This window comes from Oncorhynchus gorbuscha, linkage group LG18 (genome assembly GCF_021184085.1).
Source record: "Oncorhynchus gorbuscha isolate QuinsamMale2020 ecotype Even-year linkage group LG18, OgorEven_v1.0, whole genome shotgun sequence".
Taxonomy (NCBI): domain Eukaryota; kingdom Metazoa; phylum Chordata; class Actinopteri; order Salmoniformes; family Salmonidae; genus Oncorhynchus; species Oncorhynchus gorbuscha.
Window position 1 is genome coordinate 6,066,986 of NC_060190.1, and position 14,635 is coordinate 6,081,620.

At 42.6% G+C, this 14,635-nt stretch overlaps 1 protein-coding gene across 2 annotated transcripts; it reads left to right on the top strand.

The window, feature by feature from the left end:
* The first annotated feature begins 244 nt into the window (after positions 1–244).
* On the top strand, positions 245–10,295 carry nfil3-5 (nuclear factor, interleukin 3 regulated, member 5). 2 transcript variants are annotated; one of them, XM_046311408.1, is made up of 2 exons: positions 245–548; positions 7,214–10,295. In XM_046311408.1, the coding sequence occupies exon 2, from the start codon at positions 7,503–7,505 to the stop codon at positions 9,159–9,161; it is 1,659 nt and encodes a 552-aa protein (XP_046167364.1). In that variant the 5' UTR covers positions 245–548; positions 7,214–7,502; the 3' UTR covers positions 9,162–10,295. The 2 variants fall into 2 exon arrangements, with proteins under 2 accessions (XP_046167364.1, XP_046167365.1); XM_046311409.1 differs by having other exon boundaries at positions 254–362.
* The last annotated feature ends 4,340 nt before the right edge of the window (positions 10,296–14,635 follow it).

The window sequence follows — 14,635 nt, forward strand, 5'->3', positions numbered from 1 at the left end:
CACCTCGCCCTTTGGGCAACCTAACCAAATCTTTGCCCGAAATCTCATTCTGATTCTGTCTGGCGCTAGTCAATTCAGATACTACTAGTCCGGTGGCCCGGTCCTGCCAAATTGTGTTGCATCAGGTCGAAGCAATAGGGATCAGTACCGTGGGTGCAAACAGGGAGCGCGCGCGCCAACAAAAAAGACGTGACGAGGCAGCCTATGAGCTGTTACGCAACCACTGACCCACTAACACACATTCTAGAGGGGAGAGGGAGAGAAACTGGAGCAAGCGCCCAACATAACAGTCGGGACTCAATGCAAAAGGGGGAGACACTGCTTCTAGTAAGCTACAACCAGACAGACTGACCTCAGAGCAAGTAAGAGGAGCTAGAGCTGCTCCCGAGCGCTTTTTTAATTCTCTCAGACAAATGAAACATCTAGCTATTTGACCATTTCTGTTGAAAGAAATAGAGGATACGAGCCAACTTCAACTGCGGAAAGCGATTGCTTTGTGTCCGGCATTGTGCATTTTTTGCTGGAGACACGTCACTTGTTCGCAAAAGGTGCGTTGGAGTCCTATTGATGTGCTTAATTCTGTGCGGAAATGTTCGATTGGTTTGAATGCTGGATAACAAATTATTTAGAATTTGATATTTGTTTAAAAGTGCAACACTGTTGCGGATTCAGATTCTCATTATGCTTTTAGGTATGGGTATTGTTCACATGCGGGCGACTCGCCCCTACCGGTAGACAGCCACTGTATGTGACTTTGACTTATTTGTAGTCATTGTGGTTTATTTTAAACCAGTTCCCTTTCCCAATTATTCATCATACTGTATATTTCTCAAGCTTAGAACATTCTCAGTTTTAATCAAGGCACTGTATTGTAAAGTGGTGGATGTTGTTGTAAAGAGAAGCGGATTCACATTGCTCAATGCGCTCAATGTCAGGTCGGGCGTTTTTTCCCTCATGGTATTTGTTCAATGGATGGGTAGTAAATCCACTGTGCAATAGATTGGAAAATCAAACCGTTTTGGGGGGTGGCCTCTTGCTGTGAAGAACATTGTCTGGAGTTATTGTAGTTTAAAACACGTTTTTTATTTCTTTACTTAAAAATATTTGTTTTATTGACATGTTGCTAAATCTAAATAGCAGGTGTGTGACCTATATTTTATTTATGAAGTTGTCATTAATAGCCTTGATAAGTCTAATAATATACAGGTAGGTTAATTATAGGCAAAGTATACTGAAAACGAATAGAACATTCTTTTTTATTTCAGTGCAATAAATTGTCTATTGGTGCAGGCAAGTTCGTCATTATTGATTTGGTTCCTATCGGTGACCTCCTTTTGTCGTGTTGTAAGTCAGACCCTCAGGCATTCCATGTGCCTGTCGAGGATGTTCGGCCGTCACATGTAGCTTTTCTCTGCAACTTGGAACAAGAGCGATTACTAGGTGTAAGTCTTGCGTTTGCATCCATTCTATGCCATTAGTCATTTTATGTGGTAAATATTTGGTCAAAACTAGATGTCATGGAATTTTGGCACAAAGGATAGTTATAATCATGTTATTACACATCTATAAGCAGTCCATAGAGTTATTTTGAGGGGGGCTGAGGGGTGGTATGGCATATGACATAATAGCTATGCACTAGTAAGCTACGCAGTAGAATGAGAGGGGGAGAATGAATAGAATCGTGGTCTTTCATGAGGGCTGGGGGAAAGTTTGCAGAATGAATTCATAGACAAAGATCTGCATGCATGTGCCCTGATATTTAACAATTAGAAATATCACATGTATTTCTTTTTTCATTTTTTTCTCCATTTTTTAAAATCTAGAGGTATTTGTATTTAATTGACCTGTTGCAAAGTAAAAGCAGGTGTTGCCAATCGAGACTTGTGCCCTGAGGTTTTCACCAGCCATATGTTTAATGTTTAACACTAGCCTGTACATGATTTCCCATAGCCTAAGCAGAATGCGTTACAGTCATCTCCCAGTCAGTACAACTATATTTGCTATTTATATATTTCTTGCGAAATCTGTACTCAAACAAAACACTCACATCCTATGCAGGTGTAATTACACCAATTATACCAGGTGGTATAATTCCGGTATTTTCTGCCAGTCTATAAAGTTGCCTGTTCCCATGGGATCTTAATGGGACGAGTTCTATTGCATAATTAAGATAATAACCCAAAACAGGGCTTGTGTGTGTTGAGTTGTCCAACTCCAAGACATGATGCAATAGAGGGAAACCCCTCCGTCGGCAGAGCTGCAGTCACCGAGCCTTTTAGGCTGCTGCCAGTTGGTCTGTTTACAGAACAGCCTTTCTTTCCCAATGTGAATATTGGTCAAACCAGTCTAACTCTGACTGGAGGAAAGCAGGATGTGTGGAAAGACTCAGAGCTACATTTTGGTCTGCAACTCAGTTCACTGTGACATGAAACATAATCAGGAGGGTGTTTCTTTGGCTTTGCCACACAGCCTCTTTGAGCGAATTCTGATTAAGTGTGTCCCTACCTGGTACAAGCTGGCCATATATAAAAAAAAGACTAGAAGGCAAACGTGTTGGGGGCTCGTAGTACTTAGCTGACTCCTGACACTCTTAGAATTAGCCTCTGTGGAATCTGAAGCAGCTGAACACTTTGGCTGCGCGATAGTGAAGTCACTTTTAGGGTACTTTAATCTAGGCTATAACCTTGAAGGATGCTTGGACTTACACCTAGCAAACAACACCCCTCATTTTATTGCAAGTGAATGGAGAGCTGAAGTCCATGTTGCAGTATTACAGCTCTTTATGGGTAGGAAGTTGTAGAGGGATTAGAGATGTTTGGCACAGGTTTGGTGCCATCTATATTGGTCAGTTGGAACGTATTGGCCTATTCAAATGACGATAAGTACATCCTAAATGGACATTGATAAGAACATTGATAAGGAAAATGTAACATAAATAAAGTGCATTTCCCTAGTTGCAGATGGAAAACAAGGGGGGGTAGCCTAATCCCCAAGCCCATGTGACAGAGAGGACGACATGCTTATATAGAACTCAGAGTTGACCTGGAATGTCTCCCTAGATTCTAGGTGCCTTTTCTTAGAAGACAAAGCCAGAACCTAAAATGGAGGCGCCCTGACCGGCCTCTCCACCACATGTCCATTTATGTGGGTGGCTCATCATGTCTTGGAGATGGAGGGGGAAAGGGATGCTTTGCGTTACTCACTCTTGCCTTTGGGGGGGTCAAAGGTGATGGTGAAACGCCTGAGTACGGCTTTGGCTGTGCTAACATTTCCCATCCGTCTTTAACATCTCCCTCCAGCTAAACTCGCTGGTGGTGAAATCCTATCTGTGAGTGAGTCATTCCTACAGCTTGATAATTGTGTGGGAAGCGAGGGAGATTCTGGCTTTTGAAAATCTTCAATGCTTTTTTCTTTGTATTATCCCTTTGGAATGATAATTTGGCTTTAGCATCCAGTATTTACCTCAATATTACAGAGAGAATTCAACCTCTAAAATGTACTCACTCTGACCTCCAGTGTGTGACCTGTAGGTGTGGCTAATATTTCAGCATTAGGCAAGCTCTGCTTTGTCAACTTGTCACAATGACATTCAGAACACTAGCACATCAGCCCGGTCCTTACAGCTCTATGAAATATGTTATGTCGGATTTTGACATGGAACATGGGTGTGTGCCTTCTGACGTCAATGCTTATTTTTTAAAGTATCTAATGCATGCTACGTATCGTCTGCATAGAGATAGAGTAGCATAGAGACCCCTCTCGGTGTCAAATAGAGTATCCAGGAATTCGTGTTGCGTATCAATCACCAGGGGTTTTATAATCCGATTTTGCGCTGCTGACGTAGGCTCTTCAAGTTTAAAAAAAAAATGTTTTTTTTTACAACGTACCGCAGTGTCTGTAAAATTCCTTTAATGTCGTGTCCACCAATTGAATTCATCTAAGCCCTTCTCGTCAGCCTTCCTCCCCAATACCCCTTCTCTATCACTCTATTTTTAGAGCGCTCTGTAATCCCTCCCCCTATCCATTTTCCTCCCTCTCCAGCTCTATTTACCTATTTTATGGCACGCAGTCAAAAGCAGAGAGCAAGCTCTGTTTAAATCAAATCACATTTATTTGTCACGTGCGCCGGATAGAACTTTACCATGAAATGCTTACTTATGAGCCCTTACCCAACGATGCAGAGTAATAAAAAAAACACAAGGAATAAAATACACAAGAATGAAGCTATATACAGGGAGTACCAGTACCATTTCAGTGAGGTAGAGGAAAATGCGCAGCGCTCCGTTTTTAGGTCAGTGGGACACGCAATGGCGCTCTCTCTCTCTCTCTCCCTTCTTTTGATCGATGAGTGGAAACATTGTGACATTCCTGACATTCTAGTTTTCTGTTTTCCCTCGCTACTTTGTTTCTACAACATACTACACCCTCTAGTATTGTGTCTGGGCGAAAACCAAAACCGAGACAGAGAAAGAGATGGCTCATGTGGTGGCTGTGGTGATTCTTTGGGAGAAAGACAGCAGAAAAAAACAGGAGGGGATTCCTATTTGGCTGTCTCCCACTGTGAAAAGAAGACAGAGAAATGTGTCCTGGAAGGTGTAACCACTAAAAAGATTATGCAAATGAGGAAAGGAGGAAGGGAGCTGCCACTGTGAGAAAGATATACTGTAAACTAGTATTATTATGCAATAAAATGGTCATACTGTAGATTGTTATGATGAGGTTGAAGCTAGGTCAAGTTGTTATGATGAGGTTGAGACTAGATCTATATTGTTATGAAGTTGAGACTAGGTCAGGTTGTTATGACGAGGTTGATACCAGGTCAGGTTGTTATGACGAGGTTGAGACTAGGTCAGGTTGTTATGACGAGGTTGAGACTAGGTCAGGTTGTTATGACGAGGTTGAGACTAGGTCAGGTTGTTATGACGAGGTTGAGACTAGGTCAGGTTGTTATGAAGAGGTTGAGACTAGGTCAGGTTGTGTAACCCAGACAAGCTCTATAGCCAAATGAAGTGGCTAGAAAGTACTCTACTTGGGCTGAGTTCAGTTAGTGTGTCAGTGACAGACGGAGTAGAGACAGCTTTAGATCAGATCCCAAAAATAAAACCAGACCTTATTCAGTCTTACTTGAGCTATTGTTAGATATAGTGGTGGTAGCCTGATAGTGGTAGCAAAGACCAGAAATTAACAGATTAAATATCTAACATTAGAAACAATTTTGAATCTATAGAAAAAGAGATAAGATAAGATAACAATATCTGACCAAAAGCTTCTGTTACTGATCTACAGGTTTTCCTGTTTGACTAAAATTTGAATCAATAAGACAGCAACCAATCAGAACAGGCCACCATGATTACCTCAGCGCTCTGTTTGATCTGTTATCAGAATCACAAACGGCAACGGACTCTGTCAATGTTTTGACTGATGCAGTCTTGTTGGCTCAGGGAGTTGCTTCAGAAAAAGCGGCAGGGTAGCCTAGTGGTTAGAGCGTTGGACTAGTAACCGGAAGGTTGCGAGTTCAAACCCCCGAGCTGACAATCTGTCGCTCTGCCCCTGAACAGGCAGTTAACCCACTGTTCCCAGGCCGTCATTGAAAATAAGAATGTGTTCTTAACTGACTTGCCTGGTTAAATAAAGGTAAACAACATATTGAAACAACATGTTGATTCCTCACAGATCTGTTTTTCTAGTGGAGAAATAGAACATCTAGATAGGACACACTGCCCTGTTAAGTGATGCATAATTAATGTCTCTGAATCATCAGCGCAACAGATCTAGAATTAGCGCATTTACGTTATGTAACATCTCGATGAGTCAACTGAACTGCTTATGCAGCAACACCACCGACCGATGTTGGTGACTTGTGAGAAAAGGGGATGTTGAGCAATGTTTCCCGTCGGTAGGGGCACAGAATGCACTCGACACATACTAACTAACTGTGGTTGTGTAATACCTGGCAGGCTCTCTAGCTGGCATTTTATAAAGGAAAAGAGACCTTGGCTCTCTCCTCTGGTGCCGTTGGGGAATCACAGCCAGTTGAATAACAAGTCATATGTCAGCTTCAGGACATCAGCCCACTGTTATGACACAACAATACGTGACAAGTTAGTGATTCTTTGAGTTGACCTCTTTGATGGATTATTGTAGACAATTGTGCCATAAGAGACCAATGTGACCTCATAGCTACATAAAAAAAAATATCCCGCCTGTCAACTGATAAAGGTTATAGAGGGACATTAGTAGAGGTCGATACATAGATGGTTTGCGCTCCTTCCCTTTCTCCCTCCCTGAATGCCCGTCGCTCAGTAACCACAGCCCTGGCACTAGGTCAGACTGGCCCTCTTATGTGACTGTCTGGTGCAGCGCTGTTACACAACACTGTACAGAGAGCGCTTTAGACACTGCAGCTCAGAACCTCCCTTACCTGCACAACCCACCTATTTGTTTTATTTTATTGAACCTTTATTTAACTTGGCAAGTCAGTTAAGAACAAATTCTTACTTGCAATGACAGTCTACCGGGGAACAGTGGGTTAACTGCCTTGTTCAGGGGCAGATAGACAGATTTTTTTACCTTGTCAGCTCGGGGATTCAATCCAGCAACCTTTCGGTTACTGGCCCAACGCTCTAACCACTAGGCTACCTTCCGCCTAGCAGCCTCTGAGCAGAGTTGACCTATATTCCTGTGAGTGGAGTGGGAAGGGTACCGGTCGTGCTGCTGCCTTACTCACCCTCCCTCTCTGTATACCCCCAGGCTGGCCCACCTCAATACCCCGCCTTGTCCCCCACAGAACTCCAATAAGGGTCTAGCAAAGGAAAGTCCTTTTGAGTATGAGGGATTGTGTAAGGTGATCAAAAGGAATGTTCAGATTCAAATCCAAGATGAAACATTTTCTTACATAATGTTATGATTATGTCATAGTAGCTCGTATACTTTCTGGGCACAAGCAAATGGTGACATGCCAGTGTGTGAGTGATGGCAGATCCATTGCAGTTTGGATCAAGTGTCAGATTCGCAGTTATGAAGTCATGTGAACTCCAGAATACCCTGAACTAATCACATCATGAGTTTCTAGGACTGTATGTTCTGTCTCGATCATCACCACTGTACAGTAACATTGAAATACATTGAATGCCTAATGTATGTCACAGTGGGAAGGCATAGTATTTATGGTAACTAATGAATGTTCTCTCTCTTATTCTCTCTCTTTCTATAGTGTGTTTCCTCGTGAGCGATCCCAGCCTACAAGAAAAAGTCTTCCAGGGGACCAACTGACCTACTTCACTTCTGCATCCTAGAGACTTTCAAGGAATACAGAAGAACCTACTTTGAAACTCACATTTCACAAAACTTTGTCACGTAATTTAACCAATGAGGTTCAGCCTTAGAGAAGCACAAATACATCACCCCAAGTGTTTTGCAGATCCTGCGACTTAAAGAGAAAGCTAATACAAATAAGTTCTCTCTCCAGCGAACGTCCTCTCCCTTACCTCCATTTGGCCTTAATGCCAGATCACCAATCTGGTCAAAAGGACTCAACAATGGAAAGCCTGAATCTTCACTTTGCATCTCCCAACAACAACAACAACGATCTGGACATAGACTCATACTCTAACTACAGCGAGAGCCTCCCGCCACTGTCTCCCAGACCCGGTGACGATGACGTCCCGCGCCGCCAGACCAAAGGCGGCTCAAAGAACAGCATGTCCAGCCGTCGCAAGCGGGAGTTCATCTCCGACGAAAAGAAGGACGCCTCCTACTGGGAGAAGCGGCGCAAGAACAACGAGGCGGCCAAGCGTTCCAGAGAGAAGAGGAGGATGAACGACATGGTGCTGGAGAACCGTGTGATGGCGCTGAATGATGAGAACAGCCGTCTGAAGACGGAACTCCTGCAGCTGAAGCTTCGCTTCGGCCTCATCAGCACTGCTTCCTACATGGAGAAGAGCCAGCAGCTCTCCAACAGCGGAAACGGACAGTCCAGTGCTGGTAACCCCTACTTCTCCAGTAGCGGGTACTCCAGTGCCTGTGGTAACACTCTGCTGAACTCTGACTCATCCGAAGCAGAACAGTCCACCAGAGGGGAACGCCACACCCCACTCCCAAAATACTCTCCAAGAGGATCCCTCTCCGACGGGTGCATGTCTGACGACTCTTCCAGCCCTGAGCCCATGGGCTATGAGATCAAGATGGAGTCCAACGACACTGACATGGATGCTGGTCTCCCCACTGGGATCTCCTTCAACGGTGGCCACCAACACAGGTCCCAAGAGGCCGACTGTGCCATGGACTTCCACCACAACCACCAGAACAACTCCCGCCAGGAGTCTGCCAGCCCGGCACCCCAGCAGGTAGCGGCCCCAGCCCAGAGGAGTGTGATACAGATGTACCGCTCCCCCAGCTCCTCCTATATGGAGAGCCAGAACCAGAGGCAAGCAGAGGACATGGAACAACAACAGTCCCAGGTCCAACAAAGCAGACAGTCTGAGAACACAGAGACCATCACAGAGGAGGTCCAGAGGTACCGAGCCCGAGAGGAGCAGCAAAGACATCAGGAGACACAGAGAAGCCAGTACAGCCCTTATCAGACCCAAGATGGCGGCCACAAGGAAGGATTCGCCCCAGAGCTCCTCCACCACAGTAGAGAAGAAGGCAACATGTCGAGCCACTCCTCCAACCAGCACCACATCAACAACGCCTATCTCAGTACCCTGGATGAGGAGGAGCCCCCAGTGCTCACTTACGAGGGCGGCCCCAGGGCCGGAGTGGGATTCTACACAGAGTCCCACTCTGGGAAAGACACTTCGTCCAGTGATGGTGAGCAAAGGAGCTCAGACAAAGAAGGTGGTTCCACTAGCGATGACGAGTCACCATCATCTTCCTCTTCCGAGGTCGGAAGCTACAACCAGAGGGCGACATCACAGATGTCGGTGCCACAGAGTCAGAGTGGAGACGATCAGGCCACCTACCTGCCCCACAAGCTCCGCCTGAAATACAGAGCGCTGTCCAATCAGGGGGAGGTGCCAAACAGAAGCCCCGCCTCCTCCACATCCCCCCCGCCCTCTCATCCCCAGCATCCCTACCTGGCCCTGCCTAGCAACCACCAACATGGCGGCCACAGCAGTGGGGAAAACAAAGAGGCAGGGAACGAGTCAGAATTCTGCTAGCAGAGGGAAGCAAGAGAAAGAGAGGAGGTGTGGAAGGAATGCAAAAAGGGATCCAGCGCAGGGAGGAAGAATAAGAGGTGTGAATAAGGGAGCACCAAAGACTCTTTGAGATACTGCGACCAACAACCAACCTCAGTTTTGCTTCATCATCAGGTGTCTCGCTCCTTTTCACCTACCACTATGCCAACAGACACTCCTCTTCGATGATGATAATAATAACAAGGACAGTCAAAGTGATGTTCACAATCACCACAGACAGATTCAAAAGACTTGGTTCACTGTGTCGCCATGTTTTTATATGGACCCTTCCCTCACTCCCATCCATTTATCCAATCCATGAACAATGATAATAATAGATCACTTATTGGTTCAGCAAATGTGGTGGAGTGAAAAGAATGAGGGGAATGGAATGGATGGAACTCACATTTTCTTTCCTTCGGGAAAAGACAAACAATCACATCACAATGGAAGGTTAGAATGAACGTTAAAATGGAAGGCTGTTTTCAGGCTCTGGTTTGAACTCTCAAGTGGCCAATTGCTTTGTGGGTGGTAAGGCATTCTGGGAACATTCCCATGACCAAAGAAACACGTCCAACCCCCCTGACAATGAGTTCCATTCTTCCTCCCCACCAACAAAACAGCTGTACCAGTTTCCATTACTCCCTAAACACCTATCCCAGCTTTATGCAGAATAGGACACCTAATCATTTTTCAAGCACTTGGATTGTAAATAACTGTGATATATAAAATGTACATATATTTAAATATATTTTCCAAAGAAAAAAATGAAAAACAACAAAAAATAAAAAGGAGAAATGGAAGTAGAAAAGGAGAAGCTATCAGTTTGTCCTTGTGAGAAAGTTTTTGTACAGTCCGTTCTCAATGTCAATGAAATGCCTCAAGTTGTTTTCTTAAAAAATGTCTGCATGAACCACCGCTGCAAGAAACTCTTTCTTTTAGATTCCATGTCACTAGCAAATGCCTGGAACAACTTACCATCAATTGACCTTTTACTGACCTCTTACACACACACACACACACACACACACACACACACACACACACACACACACACACACACACACACACACACACTGACACACACACACACACACACACACACACACACACACACACACACACACACACACACACACACACACACACACACACACAGAAAGCCCCTGAACATATCACAAGACTACACACTACATGTTTTGAATGGTAAAACCATGAATACAAAAGCACATTGCAATCCAGAGCGCAACAAATTCTCAATTCATTAGACTTAGACTGATCATAGGAATCAAGTAGTAATTGCACTTGAGAAGCAATGGGGGAAACGACTCTCTTCTCACTCAAAGGTGCCCCAATCTTGGCCTTTACATTGAGTTGCTTTATCAGCTGTGGATCATACAGGCTGTACTAGTTAAACGTCTCACATCCACGTGCCTGCCTACTGGCCGTTCTGTATAAATGTATAGTTCTCTATCTCTCTTGGATACTGTTATTATTATTATTTGATTATTATTTTCTATTTGATTCAGTTCTTTTGGGGGGTTATTGTGTGTTTTTTCCGTCCCCTTGTATCTTCCTGGTTGTGATACTGTAATGTATGTATTTTACCCATGTCCCGATCCCTTGACATTTGTACTCTGTGATATTGTTCAACGTTTGTGGTTTGCCGGATGGTTAAGGAAATGGATTTTCCAGAAATGGGTAATGCAATGGTTATAATGACAACAACTCATTCTGATTGTTGAAAGATTGAAAACATTGAAAAATAAAAGGATGTTGAAAAAACATAAATTAAAAGTATTCTTTCGTGTGATTTTCTTTAACTTTTGTTGTGCTCTTTCTGGTCTAATGGTGAAACATAATTCACACACATGATAAAATGGTCATAAATGGAACACCGTTCCAGATTTTTTTACCCCCTGTTACATCATGATTAGATTTGTTGAGGGGGAAAAAATATTTAAATCAAGTTGGCAGATGACTTATGCAGTTTAAAAGTAGACATATATTATATGACATATAAAACATAAGCATGTAGAAAACTCCCCAAAATATGATTTATTACAGGACACATCTTAGCACAGAACACACTGATCATTACTCCTGTAAACACAGCTACAACTCTGCAACATAAATATCTTCAGTATTTTAGTGTTCCTCCCCTCTTCTCCTCTGTCCCTTCCTCCCTTCGTCCAGTACTGTACCGAACAAAACTTTTAAAACAAGGCCGTCAAACTCTACACAGATACAAACACAAATAGCTTCAGTATTCTAGTGTTCCCCATCTCCTCTCCTTCGTTCCTCTCCTTCCTCCCTCCCATCTTTCCTGGCAAAGAGGATTAATAGTAATGTGAGGAGCATCGGTGTGACACACAAGCACACTGTGTCCCAATGGCCAGAAATACACACACACACACACACACACACACACACACACACACACACACACACACACACACACACACACACACACACACACACACACACACACACACACACACACACACACACACACACACACACACACACACACACACACACACACACACACACACACACACACACAGTGTCCCAACGGCCATGCCAGTTAGGGCACCGGAATCTAACATCCATGACGTAACCGTGGTGACCTACTTACTCATGTCATAAACTCTAAACTCCACCAACGGACACACACACACACAAGCCGCCGGGCGGCAGAGTCCTGAGTACAACAAATAAACACACACTAAGCTACTACACACTCTCACACTCTAGTCAGTAATCACATAATGGGTGAGAGGCTTTTGCTCCTCAACATTTTGCAGAAAACTTTTGGGTTCAGTTTATATAATAGTGTGGCTACAGTGTGTCATCTGTCTCTTGATAAACTAATATGCCTAACACAGTTATAATGTAGTACACTATAGGCCCAGGCTTCCTGTTATGGAAATATCCATGTAAACTAATATGCCTAACACAGTTATAATGTAGTACACTATAGGCCCAGGCTTCCTGTTATGGAAATATCCATGTAAACTAATATGCCTAACACAGTTATAATGTAGTACACTATAGGCCCAGGCTTCCTGTTATGGAAATATCCATGTAAACTAATATGCCTAACACAGTTATAATGTAGTACACTATAGGCCCAGGCTTCCTGTTATGGAAATATCCATGTAAACTAATATGCCTAACACAGTTATAATGTAGTACAACTCTATAAACTAATATGCCTAACACAGTTATAATGCCCCAGGCTTCCTGTTATGGAAATATCCATGTAAACTAATATGCCTAACACAGTTATAATGTAGTACACTATAGGCCCAGGCTTCCTGTTAAAATATCTAATAATATCCATGCCTAACACAGTTATAATGTAGTACACTATAGGCCCAGGCTTCCTGTTATGGAAATATCCATGTAAACTAATATGCCTAACACAGTTATAATGTAGTACACTATAGGCCCAGGCTTCCTGTTATGGAAATATCCATGTAAACTAATATGCCTAACACAGTTATAATGTAGCACTATAGGCCCAGGCTTCCTGTTATGGAAATATCCATGTAAACTAATATGCCTAACACAGTTATAATGTAGTACACTATAGGCCCAGGCTTCCTGTTATGGAAATATCCATGTAAACTAATATGCCTAACACAGTTATAATGTAGTACACTATAGGCCCAGGCTTCCTGTTATGGAAATATCCATGTAAACTAATATGCCTAACACAGTTATAATGTAGTACACTATAGGCCCAGGCTTCCTGTTATGGAAATATCCATGTAAACTCATTTGGAAATAGTATAAAGCTTGTCTCTAAATAGATGAACCTTTTACTGCAGTGGGTTAAATCAGGGTCACACATGGTGTTTCTTTTCTTGAAACAAAAGTACACACCTCGCACACATGGTTATGGGCTCAAAAACAAGAAGACATCTGTACCATGTCAGACACACAGTTGAAATGTATTACATTTGGAGTTTGCATCCCAATATTACACATCACAGAAGACTGAAACATAACAAAACCGTTTGATGTAGAAACACCGGATTGTCGGCTGCGTTTAAAAAATAATGTTTATGAATGATGAAAAATATGAATAACTTTCCACCCATGAGGCCACTATGGTCATTTGACTGCAGGAAAGGGCTGCTACATGTAATTCACACATCTTACAAAGTTACATAATATATATTTTTACAGTAGGTTTAGGAAATATCCACACAATTCATCTCATGAGAGAATAAATTTGTCACAGTTTATATTTATAATCACTGAATCAGCTATAATATAAAGCTGTGTCTCTTTGTAAAGAAATACATCTACAGAATGAGACTGTCCACAGAGCCCTGTAATCAGGAGTTATTACTGTAAACTCATTGGTCTCAGGTCAGGTTATGTAACAGCATAGATGCTATACTGTAAAAGGTATGTCTCTTGATAAAAACTAATATGTCTAGTAAAGTCCTATATATCTACACCTACTTATACACATCCACCCTATATAATGCACAGTATATACACCACATACATACATATGTGGTGTATGTGGTGTATGAGGTATATGTGGTGTATATACTGTACAGTATGTAGGGTAGGTGTAGATTTTTTTACCCCCTGTTACATCATGATTAGATTTGTTGTATACGATCGTCAAGGGTCACTAGCTCTGAAACAGTAACGGCTTTTACGTGACCGACTGGGATCCGTCCCAGAATGCACCCCACCACGGCGCGGATAACAAATTATATAACAGCTTGGAAGAAAAAAAATGCCTCTAGAGGAATTTGAGTCGGTTGGCACCTCAGTTGGAACATGCTGTCGATGTAAGAAATGGCACAAGCGCTTCCTTTCACTGGGATGTCAGGAACAAGATGATATTTCACAGTATGGTTACGTGATACACGTTATAAATAGACTGTTAGCAATTATGAGTCAGTAATCAGTAAATGATGTACAATAATATCAATCAAACATTGTCAAAAGCCACAAGTCACTTTGTTGCCGTGGTAATATTTCAAAATATTCTAACATGATGAGAATAACAGTGACTAGCTAGTATTTATAGGTTCTGTTATTCATCATTCATTACTTGAAATAATATAAATGAAACACTCCAAGTGCCATTCACAAGTCAATTTATAATCAATCTATTGGGAGTATGGTAATATATACCCTAAAAGGTGTTTTACATATTACATTCTATAACAAGCCTCGAACATAATTACAATCATCAAATCATTAAGTAATAAGCAAACATGTAAATGCAAGTCACTGACTAACCACCACAACCTAACCACCACAACCTAACCACCACAACCTAACCACCACAATCATTAACCATTCATTTCCTGTAATAAAAAGAATAACATCCCTCCATCTTCTATCAGTTAATCTATAGATATAGTAGAGAGATTAAGACTTAATGGTGTTCTGTGCATCAGTTCAGGAACACAGACACC